At 45.0% G+C, this 12,419-nt stretch overlaps 1 protein-coding gene across 2 annotated transcripts in view; it reads left to right on the top strand.

Moving 5' to 3' along the window:
* Positions 1-12,419, top strand: part of LOC115363635 (mitochondrial import inner membrane translocase subunit tim16-like) — a 121,415-nt gene that overhangs the window by 8,146 nt on the left and 100,850 nt on the right. For both annotated transcript variants that reach the window (XM_030057899.1, XM_030057897.1), the window contains exon 7: positions 3,298-3,348. In XM_030057899.1, coding sequence (XP_029913759.1) covers positions 3,298-3,348 — 51 coding nt within the window. The remainder of the gene's footprint in view (positions 1-3,297; positions 3,349-12,419) is intronic.

Raw genomic sequence — 12,419 nt, 5'->3', positions numbered from 1 at the left:
TCCAGCTTATTAAAGCAAATAGGGCCTGCCAACATGTGGGTCCAATCCCCTGGCCCTCCCATAGGGTAAATATTGGGGCACAGGGCTGAGGTGGGGGAAGATGAAGGGGGAGACCACCACCCCAAAGAGCAGGACTCATGACAGGCCTCGTTTGGACTTTGAGAAATGTATATTTATGACATACTCGCAGAGACAGAGAGGGAGAAAGGCGCCATTCAGTTCAGGGAAGAGAGACATAGGTAGAGAGAGCAGAGGGGGAGGAACGGCTGTGTTTATAGGAGTGATGGACGGGAGAGGGAGGTATGCAGCTGAGAAATAAGGTGTCATAGGATTTATTGGTCCTCGGTCCACCTTGAAAGCTGAAAGTGTGGCTTTGTTGCACTGTGGCTGAACCGAGCACCAGATTTCTCATGGTGAGAAGAACAAGATGGTACAGTGAATGTAGAGATTGTGAACTCTTAAACTGTCGGTCAAAACAGGCTTGGACATTGGTAACCGTGGGAGACTGGGAAAGGGAGGTTGGCAGTGTGGTGGTGTGTTTGATGAGTGGAGAGAGCACCCTCGGTTGCAGATTCCCAGTGTGTGTGTGTGTGTGTGTGTGTGTGTATGTGCGTGCATGTGAAAGTTGTGCAGCAGACTGGAGTGAAAACTCATTAACAGCAGCTTGAGAATGAGGCAAGTGCTCTGTCACTTTGATTAAACAGCTGCTGTCTCAGCACACACACAAACACACGCATGCACACACCAAAACACACACTGCTATCTGGGCTCTCCATCTGTGCATTTATGAGTTGAAATGGATCACCGTGTGTGTGTGTGTGTGTGTGTGTGTGTGTGTGTGTGTGTGTGTGTGTGTGTGTGTGTGTGTGTGTGTGTGTGTGTGTGTGTGTGTGTGTGTGTGTGTGTGTGTGTGTTTGTATGGGTTATTGTCATAGGCTTAAGAGGGAGTATGTTTGCTTGTTTGAGTGTGTGTTTGTGTGCTTGTATGGTGGGCACATCTGTATGTGACTGGCCCCTCATTTGTGTGTTTTCCTCCCCTCACATGGTGTTGTTTACACAGCAACACTTAGGATGAGACGGCAGTGAACAAGTGTGTGTCTGTGTGTATATGTGCATATTTATTGAATCTTTATTCAGACACATGGTCCACATAAGAAATGAAATTGAAAATAAAAATCAAAATCAAAGATAAAACAGACGAAAAAGTAAAGAAATACATTATACAGTGCTATACCATTAAATTACCATTAACAAAAATATGTCCTATATACACATACATATACATACATATTCTTTTGTGTGAATGTTTATGTGAGGGTGTGTGCATGAAGAAAGGTAACTCCCGTTTTTGACCACTGGTCGCAGCGGCTGTTAAAATCCCCAAATTAACCTGCCGCTGTGATTGTTTTTACAGATGGAGTAGAACTGGCTGTTGAAATGCTGGTTTTTACCATCCCAATTGGCAAGTAAATAAACTTAGCAGCCAACATTCACCAGCACCTGTGTATGTGTATATATATATATGTGTGTGTGTGTGTGTGTGTCCCATGTCTTTTGCTGGTTCTCTGGTGATTTTCTGCACATACTGACCTCAGTGTACTCACAGAGATGAATTTGGCTATAATCTACCAAATTTACCGATGAAAGTGCTCTTTGAGCCTTTGGCTTAGGCTGAGGTCACAGACACCCAAAGACAGCCTTGGGGCACTTATAATCGTGGGTGGGCTAGCTATACATACACACACACACAAGTATAGAGACAGAAAGAGAGAAAGAGAGAAACGGCACATTAGGAAAACCCTCTGTTTGCTATTCTAGCCAATAAACAGCAAATAAATCCCCTCATGGATGGCTGGGGTGAGCAGATCTTTGAGCCGGGGCAGAGAGAGGCGAGCCCCTTGCTCACACTGATCCTTGGCTGGAGCTTTGATTTCAGCCTGCTAGGATAACACGCCGCTGCCTGTGACGGCTGGGGCATTTGATGTGTGTATTTATGTGTGTATGGTGTCTCAGTGTGTGTGAGCCACACATTTTCTTTTTTTGGGTGTGTGCTTGAATGTGTCACTGTCAGCCTCCTGATTCCCTTTGACACATATATGTGTGTTAACTGTGTGCATGTTTTGGTCTCAGCCCTTATGGTTATTACCTGCGATCAGCCCCGTACGTCAGGCTACTGCTGTGATCACAGTCACACGATGGTATTGAGTGACAGGGCGGCAGACACGCATGTCCCGGTCACAGCCTGATCCCATTAGGCCCCATTTCCTCTCAATCACACAGGAACCTCTCTGATTGGCTGCTGTGATTGATGCCGTATGCTGGATGGTCATACTGGGGTCAAGGCATATAAGGCCATGGAGAGGTCATTGGATTGCTGCTGTTGGTAACGATTAATCCGTCAGATTGCACTCATATACGAGTTGGTTGGAAAGCTTAAATTACGTGTCCTCCGTCTATGGATTACTTAATCTAATTGATTTTCGTAACGTCTTAGAGTTCACTGTCAGTCACTTGTAACATGCTCAGCTCACTGCAAAAACTCAAAATCTTACCAAGAATATTTGTCTTATTTCTAGTCAAAATATCTCATTACACTTAAAATAAGACATGATCACCTAAGAAATAACTTGTTTTTAGACAATTTTCACTTGTTTCCAGTGAATTTTCACTTTTTCCACTGGCAAATTTTGCTAATGAAAGAAGCAAATTTTCAAGTGAAAATTCACTGGAAAAAAGTGAAAATAGTCTTAAAAACAAGTTACTTCGAGGTGATCATGTCTTATTTTAACTGTAATGAGAGATTTTGACTAGAAATAAGACAGATATTTTTGGTAAGATTTTGAGTTTTTGCAGTGCTTTTATTTGTCAGTTGCTTCTGTGTGGGGCAAATCTACAGCTGGCAGCAGAGCCTGTTGTCCCGCTCGCCCCTTTTCCCTGTGAGAACGTTAAATCCTGACCTCTCACATGCTCTTTGACCCTCTCCTGCACATCGTATTCATGCTTCTTCACAAAGCCAAAATTCACTGTAAAACACAGACTTGCCACACAGCCCTCACACGTTATTGTTACTTGGCCTCAGACTCCGTGTAGCTTTGCTCTGCTCGAGACGGAGAGAAACAACTGAGTCACCGGGCACTGTATACAAAACGGATTTGAAGCTGATATAACTTCTGCACTCTTGATTTGATACGACACTTTTGAATATATAATCCGCCGCTATTTGTTGTGTATATTTGTAATTTACTGATTTCTACAGTCCTACAGTAAAGTATCCCCTCTCTTTCTATGCCTGTTCAGGACAAGATGCTGCGAGTGTTTGACCCCAGAGCTCAGCTGACACCTGTTCAGGTAAGTCCTTTTTTTTTTTTTTTTTTTTTAGGCTTCACTTTGTTGAAAACAGACTCTCAATCTCAAAGTATAGCTGTAGCTGATTCATGACATGACACTGTTGAACAAATAAATCAATGGAAATGTAAATTTGAAAAGGGGAAAGACCCCTTGGATTTGGTGCTTTTGGTCGCAGTGTCACTCCACACCCATTCACAGTGCTTTTTTCCCATCAGGGTGATAAACATGTTGACATTAACCCAGGGATCTCACCACTGGCCACTCGTCTTGGTGATTCATCCACTATTGATTTATGGAGATGGTACACATGCTGCTTTCCCTGCTCTCCTCTTCCCACGGGTACCCATCCCACACTGAGCGAGCACGACCATGAACCTCGGCTCTCAAACCACGTGTTACTTCCTTATTAACAATCCTCCACCAATGGCAGGCCAGGGCTGAGCCAATAGGACTGTGTTACAGCCAGAAGCAATGAGGAAGTGTACTGGCAGAGTGTTTGTAGCGAGGGGTGGGGAGCACGGCGGTGGGGGTGTTTGAGAGGATATATTCTCACACTCCTCAGTGCTGGACCTCCCAGGGTGTTTTCATTACTCAGACGCAAGGACTGTTGTAGGCCCTGGGCGCTCTCATCTGTAAACACAGAGAATCCTGCGAAAACACGACGTGCCATTGCAGATTAAATATTAGGCCGCAGAAATACCTGGAAGGCACATCACTGTGTATGGACAGGAAAGAGATGGTGACCACATATTTGAGTGTGTATGTGTGCTTGCATGCATGCGTCGACTCATGCCTGTGCACACGTTCCTGTGTTTTTGTGTGTGCGCGTTTCTGAGGTTTTGGCACCTTTGGGAAAGGTGTCAGAGCTCTTGAATGTTAGGTATGTGTGTTATGTCACGTCACTGACTTTTTATGGGCACGGAGCCAGCACTGAAAAAAAGAGTACACTGATTATTTTCTTTATGGCACACTTACAACTCTGCCCCTTTACCAAAACAGAGGGCATGTACAGTGCATTTGTATGTGTGTGTGTTTGCTTAAGTAATATGAGTCGTGCTGGCTTGCTCCACTCCAACCGTTTGAACCTGGATGTTTACATCAGGTGTGTCAGAGTGTTGAAGTCCTTTTGACGCACAATTATTCGGCAGCTCTCCTGAGGGCCTGTTTGAATGTTTTCCACCCCGTAAGGCTCTCCAGATTTCTGTCTCTGTGTGGACATTAAACACAGCTTTTCATCAGCTCTCCAAACTGCCTGCCTCAAATGCTTTTCCAGGTCCATGGTCACTAGGCATACTCTGCTCAACTGATGACTCAAAAGTAATTCAAATCAGATTAGGCTCATATTGCATGTAGATCACTTTGTCCGGTTAAAGGTTCTCATTAGTTTAGATTGAGTCAGTGCTGCGTAGAGTCTGTCTGTCTGAACCAGTGTCTTCAATAAGAGCCCAGTGGTTACCAGTGGTGAGGATGTGCTGCTGGGACATTCCAGCCATGTCCACTGGTCTTTCTACTTGCCCAGCTCTCTCTGTTTCTCTCTCTCTGTTTCACCACCTCTGAGAAGAGCATAGAGGAGAGGAGAGGAGAGGGGAGGCCTGAGTCAGCAAGCTGTCCTCCGCCCCTGTACTCACGTGGCTTCACTGCCTCAAACCAGAGAAGGGTTAGGACCCAGATCAAAGTTATTAGAGGGTTCCTCTTCCTTTGGTCTGGTTTTCACTTGCTTTCTTCTTCTCTCCGCCTCTCTCCCCAAGTCATCTGTTATACTTGTACTTTATAGCTCATAGGAACAGCTTACCCAAATGCTTACCCCTTGTGCAGTCTGTCCATGCAGATAGTTTCTGTGTGATTTTGCAAGGTTTCCAATCTGTTATGATCTACCCTGTCTCCCGCTACCCCAAATACAATAGGGCTGGAAGGATACTCCTTTGTGGAGCTCAAACAAAACTTGACAGCAATAAGTTTTGCCAAAAACATCCAAAAAAGTAGTCGACCGACATGAATTCGGGGTAGTTGATACAGTTTGCTGGTGTTCTGTGGCAGGAAATAATTCTTAATGAAACTGTTCACCTCCTAGGTTCTGTGGAGTATGCACCTTTGTCATTGTTTTTAGTAAAAGTCGTTGCTTAAATTTCTCACATAAAGATTTTTTATTGTTTGAGCTCCACAAGGGGTTAAGTTGGCAAATATCTTTTTCTCTTTCTTTTCTTTTCTTTTAAATATTAACACACACTCCCTCTCAATTTCTCTCCTTGCCTTCCCCTTTCCTGTCCCTCTTTCTTAAATACAAGGGAGTCCGCCCTCGGTGGAGTCCTCTATGTCCAAAGCAAGCAGAGCCTCACCCTGTCAGTTTTCAGATGTGTCTCTGTCACTCTCTCACTGGATAACGTGAGAATTGCTGCCATGCTCATTAACGCTCCATCCAGCGGAGTGGGATTTGAGGGAAGCAGCCGGTGAATCCCGAACATACGGCAACACGATGAAACCAGTAATTTAGATGTGGGTGTGAAGCTGTAATGTAAACATGAGCCGTAAGAGCAATGCTCAGTACCACAAAACATAACAATAATAACATTTTGGATGGTATCAGTGGTTACACTGTACTGCCCGAAATAATTTGTTTGTGCCTTATGAGAGGATACGCCGAAGAGTCCCCCACTTTCGCCGCTCTGGATTTTGATGGGTTTGTTGGTTTAGTTGCGAGTTGATGGCAGGGGAAGGCCAGCGTGGCCACAAAGTAAACAGAGAGGGGCAGAGAAGTGTCCATGCTATTTGAGGTTGTAGCCTCGCTGGGAGGTCTGTTTTGGCGTCTCACATGAGAGCCAATCAGCTGCCCTCATCACGAGAAGCCACAACTGCTCGCTGAAGCGATTTCTGGGGCGGGCTATCTCACGAAAGCTGGAGACCATTAGGGTGAGGATTCCTCTTTTTTTTCCCGGAGGAGATGAAATTTAGTATGTCCCTATAAATGACTTTATTTTGCGCTGTATGTATCTTTAAGCATTTGATATGGATCTCAAACAACTTCATAATCTGAGACAAATGACATTGACTTCCCCCCCGTGCTTTGGCATGTAATGTTCGCTTTCATCTGTTGAATGTCATTAAATGTTTTGAATCCATTTCTTTTCACATGCCTGTCTTAGAGTCGCAAGGGTTGCTCAAGCAAGGCCACATCTCTATCAGTCATTGGTAGAGTCACAATCAGACCATGTGTGTTCACTGTTGTCCTGGTTCCACCCATTGCAGTGTAGTCCAGTGCAGAAGCCTGGGGCTGGCTCATCCCTCTGGCCAGCATTGAACTGGGTTCTCCCCAGCCAGGTGGGGTAAAAATAGGCCCTAATTACAGCCCTGCTCTTGCTGTATTTATGGGAAATAAGACCGTGCAGGGTAATTAAGGTCTTGGACAGGAGGAGCAGTATATACTGCATCTGTAATCAGTGCATGAGTGTGTATGCGTGCGTGCGAGTGTACAGACGGGTGTATTTAGGTTGTTGGCGCACTCGGGGAGAGTGTGTATGTATCCGCACATGTGGCACACTCCCACTCCCTCTCCCACCACTGATGGGCAGATAGAGTTTCAAATTAGACTTTTTTGTCTGTTTTGTTTTGTGACTTTCTCTGCTTGTCCCAACGTGTCCATTAAAAGGACATTTTAACCAACATTTGAGGAGCAATTTTATTTGTATTCCCACGCATATATCCTGAAAAACAATGGTGGATAATGTTGCATGGATCACGAGTTACTGTGAGACTTTATACATTCAATTATTCACTGTTTGTGGTCATCTGGAGGACGCTGACTCCTTGTGTTAGTTAAGGTTCAGCTGAATAATGTAGATGGAAATGAAAAAGCATCAGTCAGAGTTTTGGTGAGGGATGCTGTCAGAAAAAATATGGCTAAATTGCTTTACATAGTTGAAAATCAGACCAGGATTTGAAAATAATATATTTTAAACCTGATATTTAAAGAACTAAAAACTATTTTTTTCACAAATCTACTTCCCATAAGGTAAGGATCAAATAAAGCATCTGTTAAATCTCCCCTTAAGCACCAAAGCTTAGTTTTGTATTTAGTATTCAAGTCAGGACTGTTTCTTATTCCCTTAGCTATTCTGGGTTGTGCCCTCCCTGCCATAACATCCCTATACTGGCCTCTTGTTTTCAGATGAGTCTCCTTCACATCTCTGTGTAGTTCGGCCTCCGCCCTGCCTGTCTGAGTTGTGTTACGGCTCCTCAAACGGGAGGAGCTCACGGGAAGAACTGGACAAGTTGTGATCGGATCTCGACTTGACGAGGTGTTGCGTGGTGTGGAACACGTGCCGTAGCGGGCAACTGTGTATCCTGTCATGTCTCATTGTATGTCTTTATGTATACACAGTGTCTCTGTGTTTGTGTATGTGTGTGTGTCTGTGTGTGCGCCGTGTGTGCTTCAAATTACAGTGCTGAAAATACCTCTCATAGTTTTGGGCCAGTGCTGGCTGTAGAGCTGTCGATCTGTGGTCACTGGAAGAGGAGGGAGACAGGAAAAGGGAATAGCTTGCTGGACTTGGGGGAAAGATTCCTCCTTTTCAGCTCAGGCTTTTGCTGCTTTGGGTGAAATTAGAGAGGACCACGGGCTAGAATGGGTTTGGACCCGAGGAGGGAACGCTGGGCAGGGCCAAGGAAAAGCACAGCGGTTTCACTGCTAGAGGTGGCTGAGAGCAGCCGCTCATACCACCACCTTTTATATCATGCCATAAAACAGACAAACAGAAGTCCCTGGTAGGTGTGTATGCGTGTGTCCATGCTCAGATTTCTCATTACCGGCAGACTAAACTGCACTTGTGCATCTGGGTGTCTTTGTACTCTCATATGTGGGAGTGTGCACGCGTGTATGTGTGTGTGTCCATGCTCAGATTTCTCATTACAGGCAGAATAAACTACCAGTGGTTACGGTGAGCTTAGTATGTGTGTGTGGACTCTGGCAGGCAGTACAATGAAGCTCTGTGACTGCTGCAGAAGAGTTTAGTTTGTATCGTAATATGTGGACCCAGAGGGAAAGCCGCAAAGGAGGAGGAGAGACATGAGGTGAAATGGAAGAACTTAATTTGTGCCTTTTGTGCTGTACTTTGTACTGTTTCTTTCATGCTTAGCTTCACTCATTCTCTTTGTGCATCTGAACCATGAACAAAAACAACAGGAACAAATTTAAGTGTTGCTCTCCCATGGTTTAGATGTTATTCCTGGGGACTCGAGCAGCTCACATCACCAGCAGGTGTGAAGGAACAACACACTGGTCCTCCCACATGACCTCAGACGTGCAGTGGCTCAGAGCAGACTGCACAGTCACTTCGATTTACATCTATCTGTGCTGCGTAGTTTTCCTAGTGTGCAAAGATGCTCCATGGCCTCCTCTGAGCTGATAGAGGGGAGCAGGCTTAAAGCTTAATTTCATGTTCAGGGATCAATGCAGTATCATATATAGATGTTGATGTACAAATTCTGTTTCTGTCCATCGCCTCAAAAATGCTCACTATCCTGTGTTCCCAACAAGTTATTTCTCCTCACTCACTCTGTCAGTGCTTGCCAGAGAATGAGATTTTGATACTTCCTCCAGAATGAAACGTGTTTAGAGTTCAGAGAATGCCTAACACTAACAACACAGGGATTTGGAATCAACATTGTGAAATGTGAAATATAACGTCTGTAAAGACCCGGAGCCCGTTCCAAGAACATGTCAAAACCTTACACAGAGGCAAAGATCCAAATTCCAGCTATACAAGCTGCATAATTTAGCCTAAAACCAAGAATCAACCAAACACGCTTTTGTGTTTTAAAAACTATTTCTTAATATGCCCAATCTTGCTGTTTGCTGGAACGAGCCCATTAGTGATAACATGTGATTTATTTGGCAGTCTCTTATGGCTGTTTCTTGGATGTTTAGTGTTCTTGTAAAACACAGGTTTTTAGTGCCGAATGTGAACTTCTGTTTCTCTTTTCTAACGTAAACATGTCATAGCAGAAATATTCGCACTGTATACTCTGCAGCAGTGTGCTCCCTCTGAATGACATTTTCAACTCCCTAGTAAATTTGTGAGTGCATGAAGGACACCATTTGAAATGGTAGTAAATTACACAGATAGGTGTTAGGAAATAGTTAATATGTCACTGTGAGGGAAATTGACTGATTGATTATGGACCTACTAATGAGATGCAGACATAATTTTGTTCAACTTTTGTCCTTTTTTTGTGTTCTGCTATATAGTGAGGTATTGATAGACTCAGCACTACCTCCAGCTGTCAGAATCTAAGGTCTGAGTTATTTTAGAGGAATAGAGGACAGACACCTGGCAAGTGGGATCCAAGCAATGTGTCTTATGTTCTGTCAAAGGGTCAAACTGCCAAATAGCAGGTTGACTGATTGGTTGATTTTATTTGATAAATTGAAAATACGATACACAACATACAGTATTAACATTCTCCAGGGTATTGCAATAAAGTCACATGATGTATTTCAGTTTTGGGTTCCATGTAGCAAGCTCAATCCCTTCAACTCGAACCTACTACGGCTAATGCCTTGCCTTTGGCCTCTTCTCAAGCAGGAATTGCACTGACATTTCAATCGATATTGTATAGGCATTTATTGATATGATTCCCCCCCCCCCCCCCCCCCCCCCCCCCCCCCCCCAATACATACATATCCTGTCTGTTTCTGTCTCTGCATGTTCTCTTTCACCTCCCCTTCACTGCTATGACATCTCCCTCTCTTTTTCTCACCGCCTAGTGCCCAACGCCTGTGTCTCTCTCCAGTGGACCCTGCTGGGTTCAGAGCCTGCTAGGCAGCGGTTAACTCAGCCCAGATGTTGCCCCGCCCCCTCCCTCTCTGCTCTCTTTCTCTCTCTCTCTCTCTCTCCTCATCCTCTCAGCTCCTTGTGTTAACTGGCCGCCCCCGTGCCAGTGTTAGTTCTGGTCTGAAGGAATCTGGCTTAGCCCAAAGGAATCTTTCCTTAATGAGGGGGACAGGATTTTTGGTGTCCTGGATAGCTCCTCAGTATACAGTGGCATATCATCTGGATATTCCATTTTCTGCCTTGGATGGAGTCAGTTTCAATTAAGATTCATTTGTCGATATGTTGGGTTTTTTTTTTTATGACTTTGCTCCTCTGCGTTTGGTTATTTTCTATGTAAACTTTGAGATAATCTTGCATTGGGTTTCCTTCGCTGTCATATTTTAATGAAAGTTTGCCTGTTTGTGTAGTAAACAGAGGGATGGGTTAATGAATGCGGGTTGTTCTGGTTACTGGAGAGGTTTTCTATAGAGGGAGGTGAGAGGGTCAAGGAGTACAGGGCTGAAAGAGATGGGGATTTTTGGGATGGTATTGCAGGGGTGAAGGGGTTTGAGCTACTTAGCTAATGAACAGAGGTTTTGTGTGTGTGTGTGTGTGTGTGTGTGTGTGTGTGTGTGTGTGTGTGTGTGTGTGTGTGTGTGTGTGTGTGTGTGTGCATGCGCGCACACATGGGTGTGTGTGCTCTGAGGGGGTGGGACATGGGGTGCTGAAGTGTTTTTTTGGAGCGAGGGGTAAGGGTGTGTGCCAGCTGGCAGCAAGTGTGTGCTTTGCTCACATGTGTGTGTTGTTTGCAAGCAGAGGCCTCATTAGCACTCTGGCTGCCCTGGGACTTTTAGTTTCCAACTAATTAAGGTCCTACACACACATGTGGGTGACACCTGGAGCCAAAATGGCTGACGATTAGCATGTTCTCCCGCTGTATCCCGGGAATGAGACTTCACCATCATGGGAATTGGTGTTCTCCTCCACATGTCAGTCGTTTGTTATCAGAATCTTACTGCAGTTTATCAGGGTTGGGAATGACGGTGAAAAGCTGGAGAGCTGAACTAAGAAATTATTACTGCCACTTGGTAAATGAGATCAGTTCACATGGGAATCACTTTTTTATGGACGGGAGGTTCCTGTCATCATTTTTGAGAGCAAGAGAGCGAGAAAGCTTCCTCTGGCTGATTTCATATAAGAGATGAATTACATCAACGACATCAGCACTTTGCAATTGCTACAGTTTCACCATCTAACTCCTCTGTGATTTAACCTCAGTTTGCACTCTTTATCTCTATTACAGTGTTTGGGAAATGCAGTATGGCTTTAGTTACCCTCTGCACTATTCTGCCTGTATCATTCTTTTCATATAGAACAGCAAATTGTTTCACTGTCTTGACTTCACCCTTGGCCAAAGTTTTCTTGCCCCGGAGGTATTGCGAGAGCCGGCAGGACCCATTTTCCACCCATCAGTTTTTCCGCAGTGGGACCGGCAGGGTGAGGTGTGACCGGGCCCGCTGTTGATCTTCGCTCTCATGTGTTGTGTTGCTAATGAGCCGTTACTGTGGAGGTTTATTTGCGAAGTGAGCGGTTTCAGGGCATGCGAGTAGCCAATGGCAGTAGGCGCTGTTTGTGTGCAAATTGATGTTTGTGCTCAGAGTATGGATTGGGTGAGTTTGTGTGCATTGACTCTCGTAAGGTTGCCGGGCTGAGTTAAAAACACCAGCTGTGAGTGAGTGACACATACATGCACACATGCACACAGACATGCGCCTTCTGTGGAGTCATGGTCATGGTAAACAGATTCTGATGTCAAATTGAATATCAAGCTGCTCAGGCGGTCGACCTGTCAGAGGACATCTACATCTGGGAGCTCAGAGGGAGGCCACGGGACAGAAGGCCTCTTGACGAAACCGAGACCAACCTCAGAGTGCCCAAGGGGAAATAAAGTGCACTGTGGGCGACCCGTGGCTGGGCTAGCCGACATAACATTGACCAAACACCGGTGCTATTTCAATTAGCTTGGCCGGTCAGTGCACATCAGCGTCTGTTTGCTCCATGTGCTGGGCTAATCACACTGTTGGTTAAGTAGCAGGTCAGACAATGGTGCTGCACATGTGAGGTGAGACTTCAGAGATGGCCTTTTGAAGTTAAGGTGATCCCCCAGTTCACACAATGGTGGTCCTTTTGTTATTGGACTTATAGTTTGGCATGTGTGTGTGTGTGTGTGTGTGTGTGTTTGTGCACATCTGTGTGTTTTTACAC

This window comes from Myripristis murdjan, chromosome 8, assembly GCF_902150065.1.
Source record: "Myripristis murdjan chromosome 8, fMyrMur1.1, whole genome shotgun sequence".
NCBI lineage: Eukaryota > Metazoa > Chordata > Actinopteri > Holocentriformes > Holocentridae > Myripristis > Myripristis murdjan.
The sequence above is the reverse complement of the archived record's forward strand: the minus strand, read 5'-3'. Positions and strand labels throughout refer to the sequence as shown.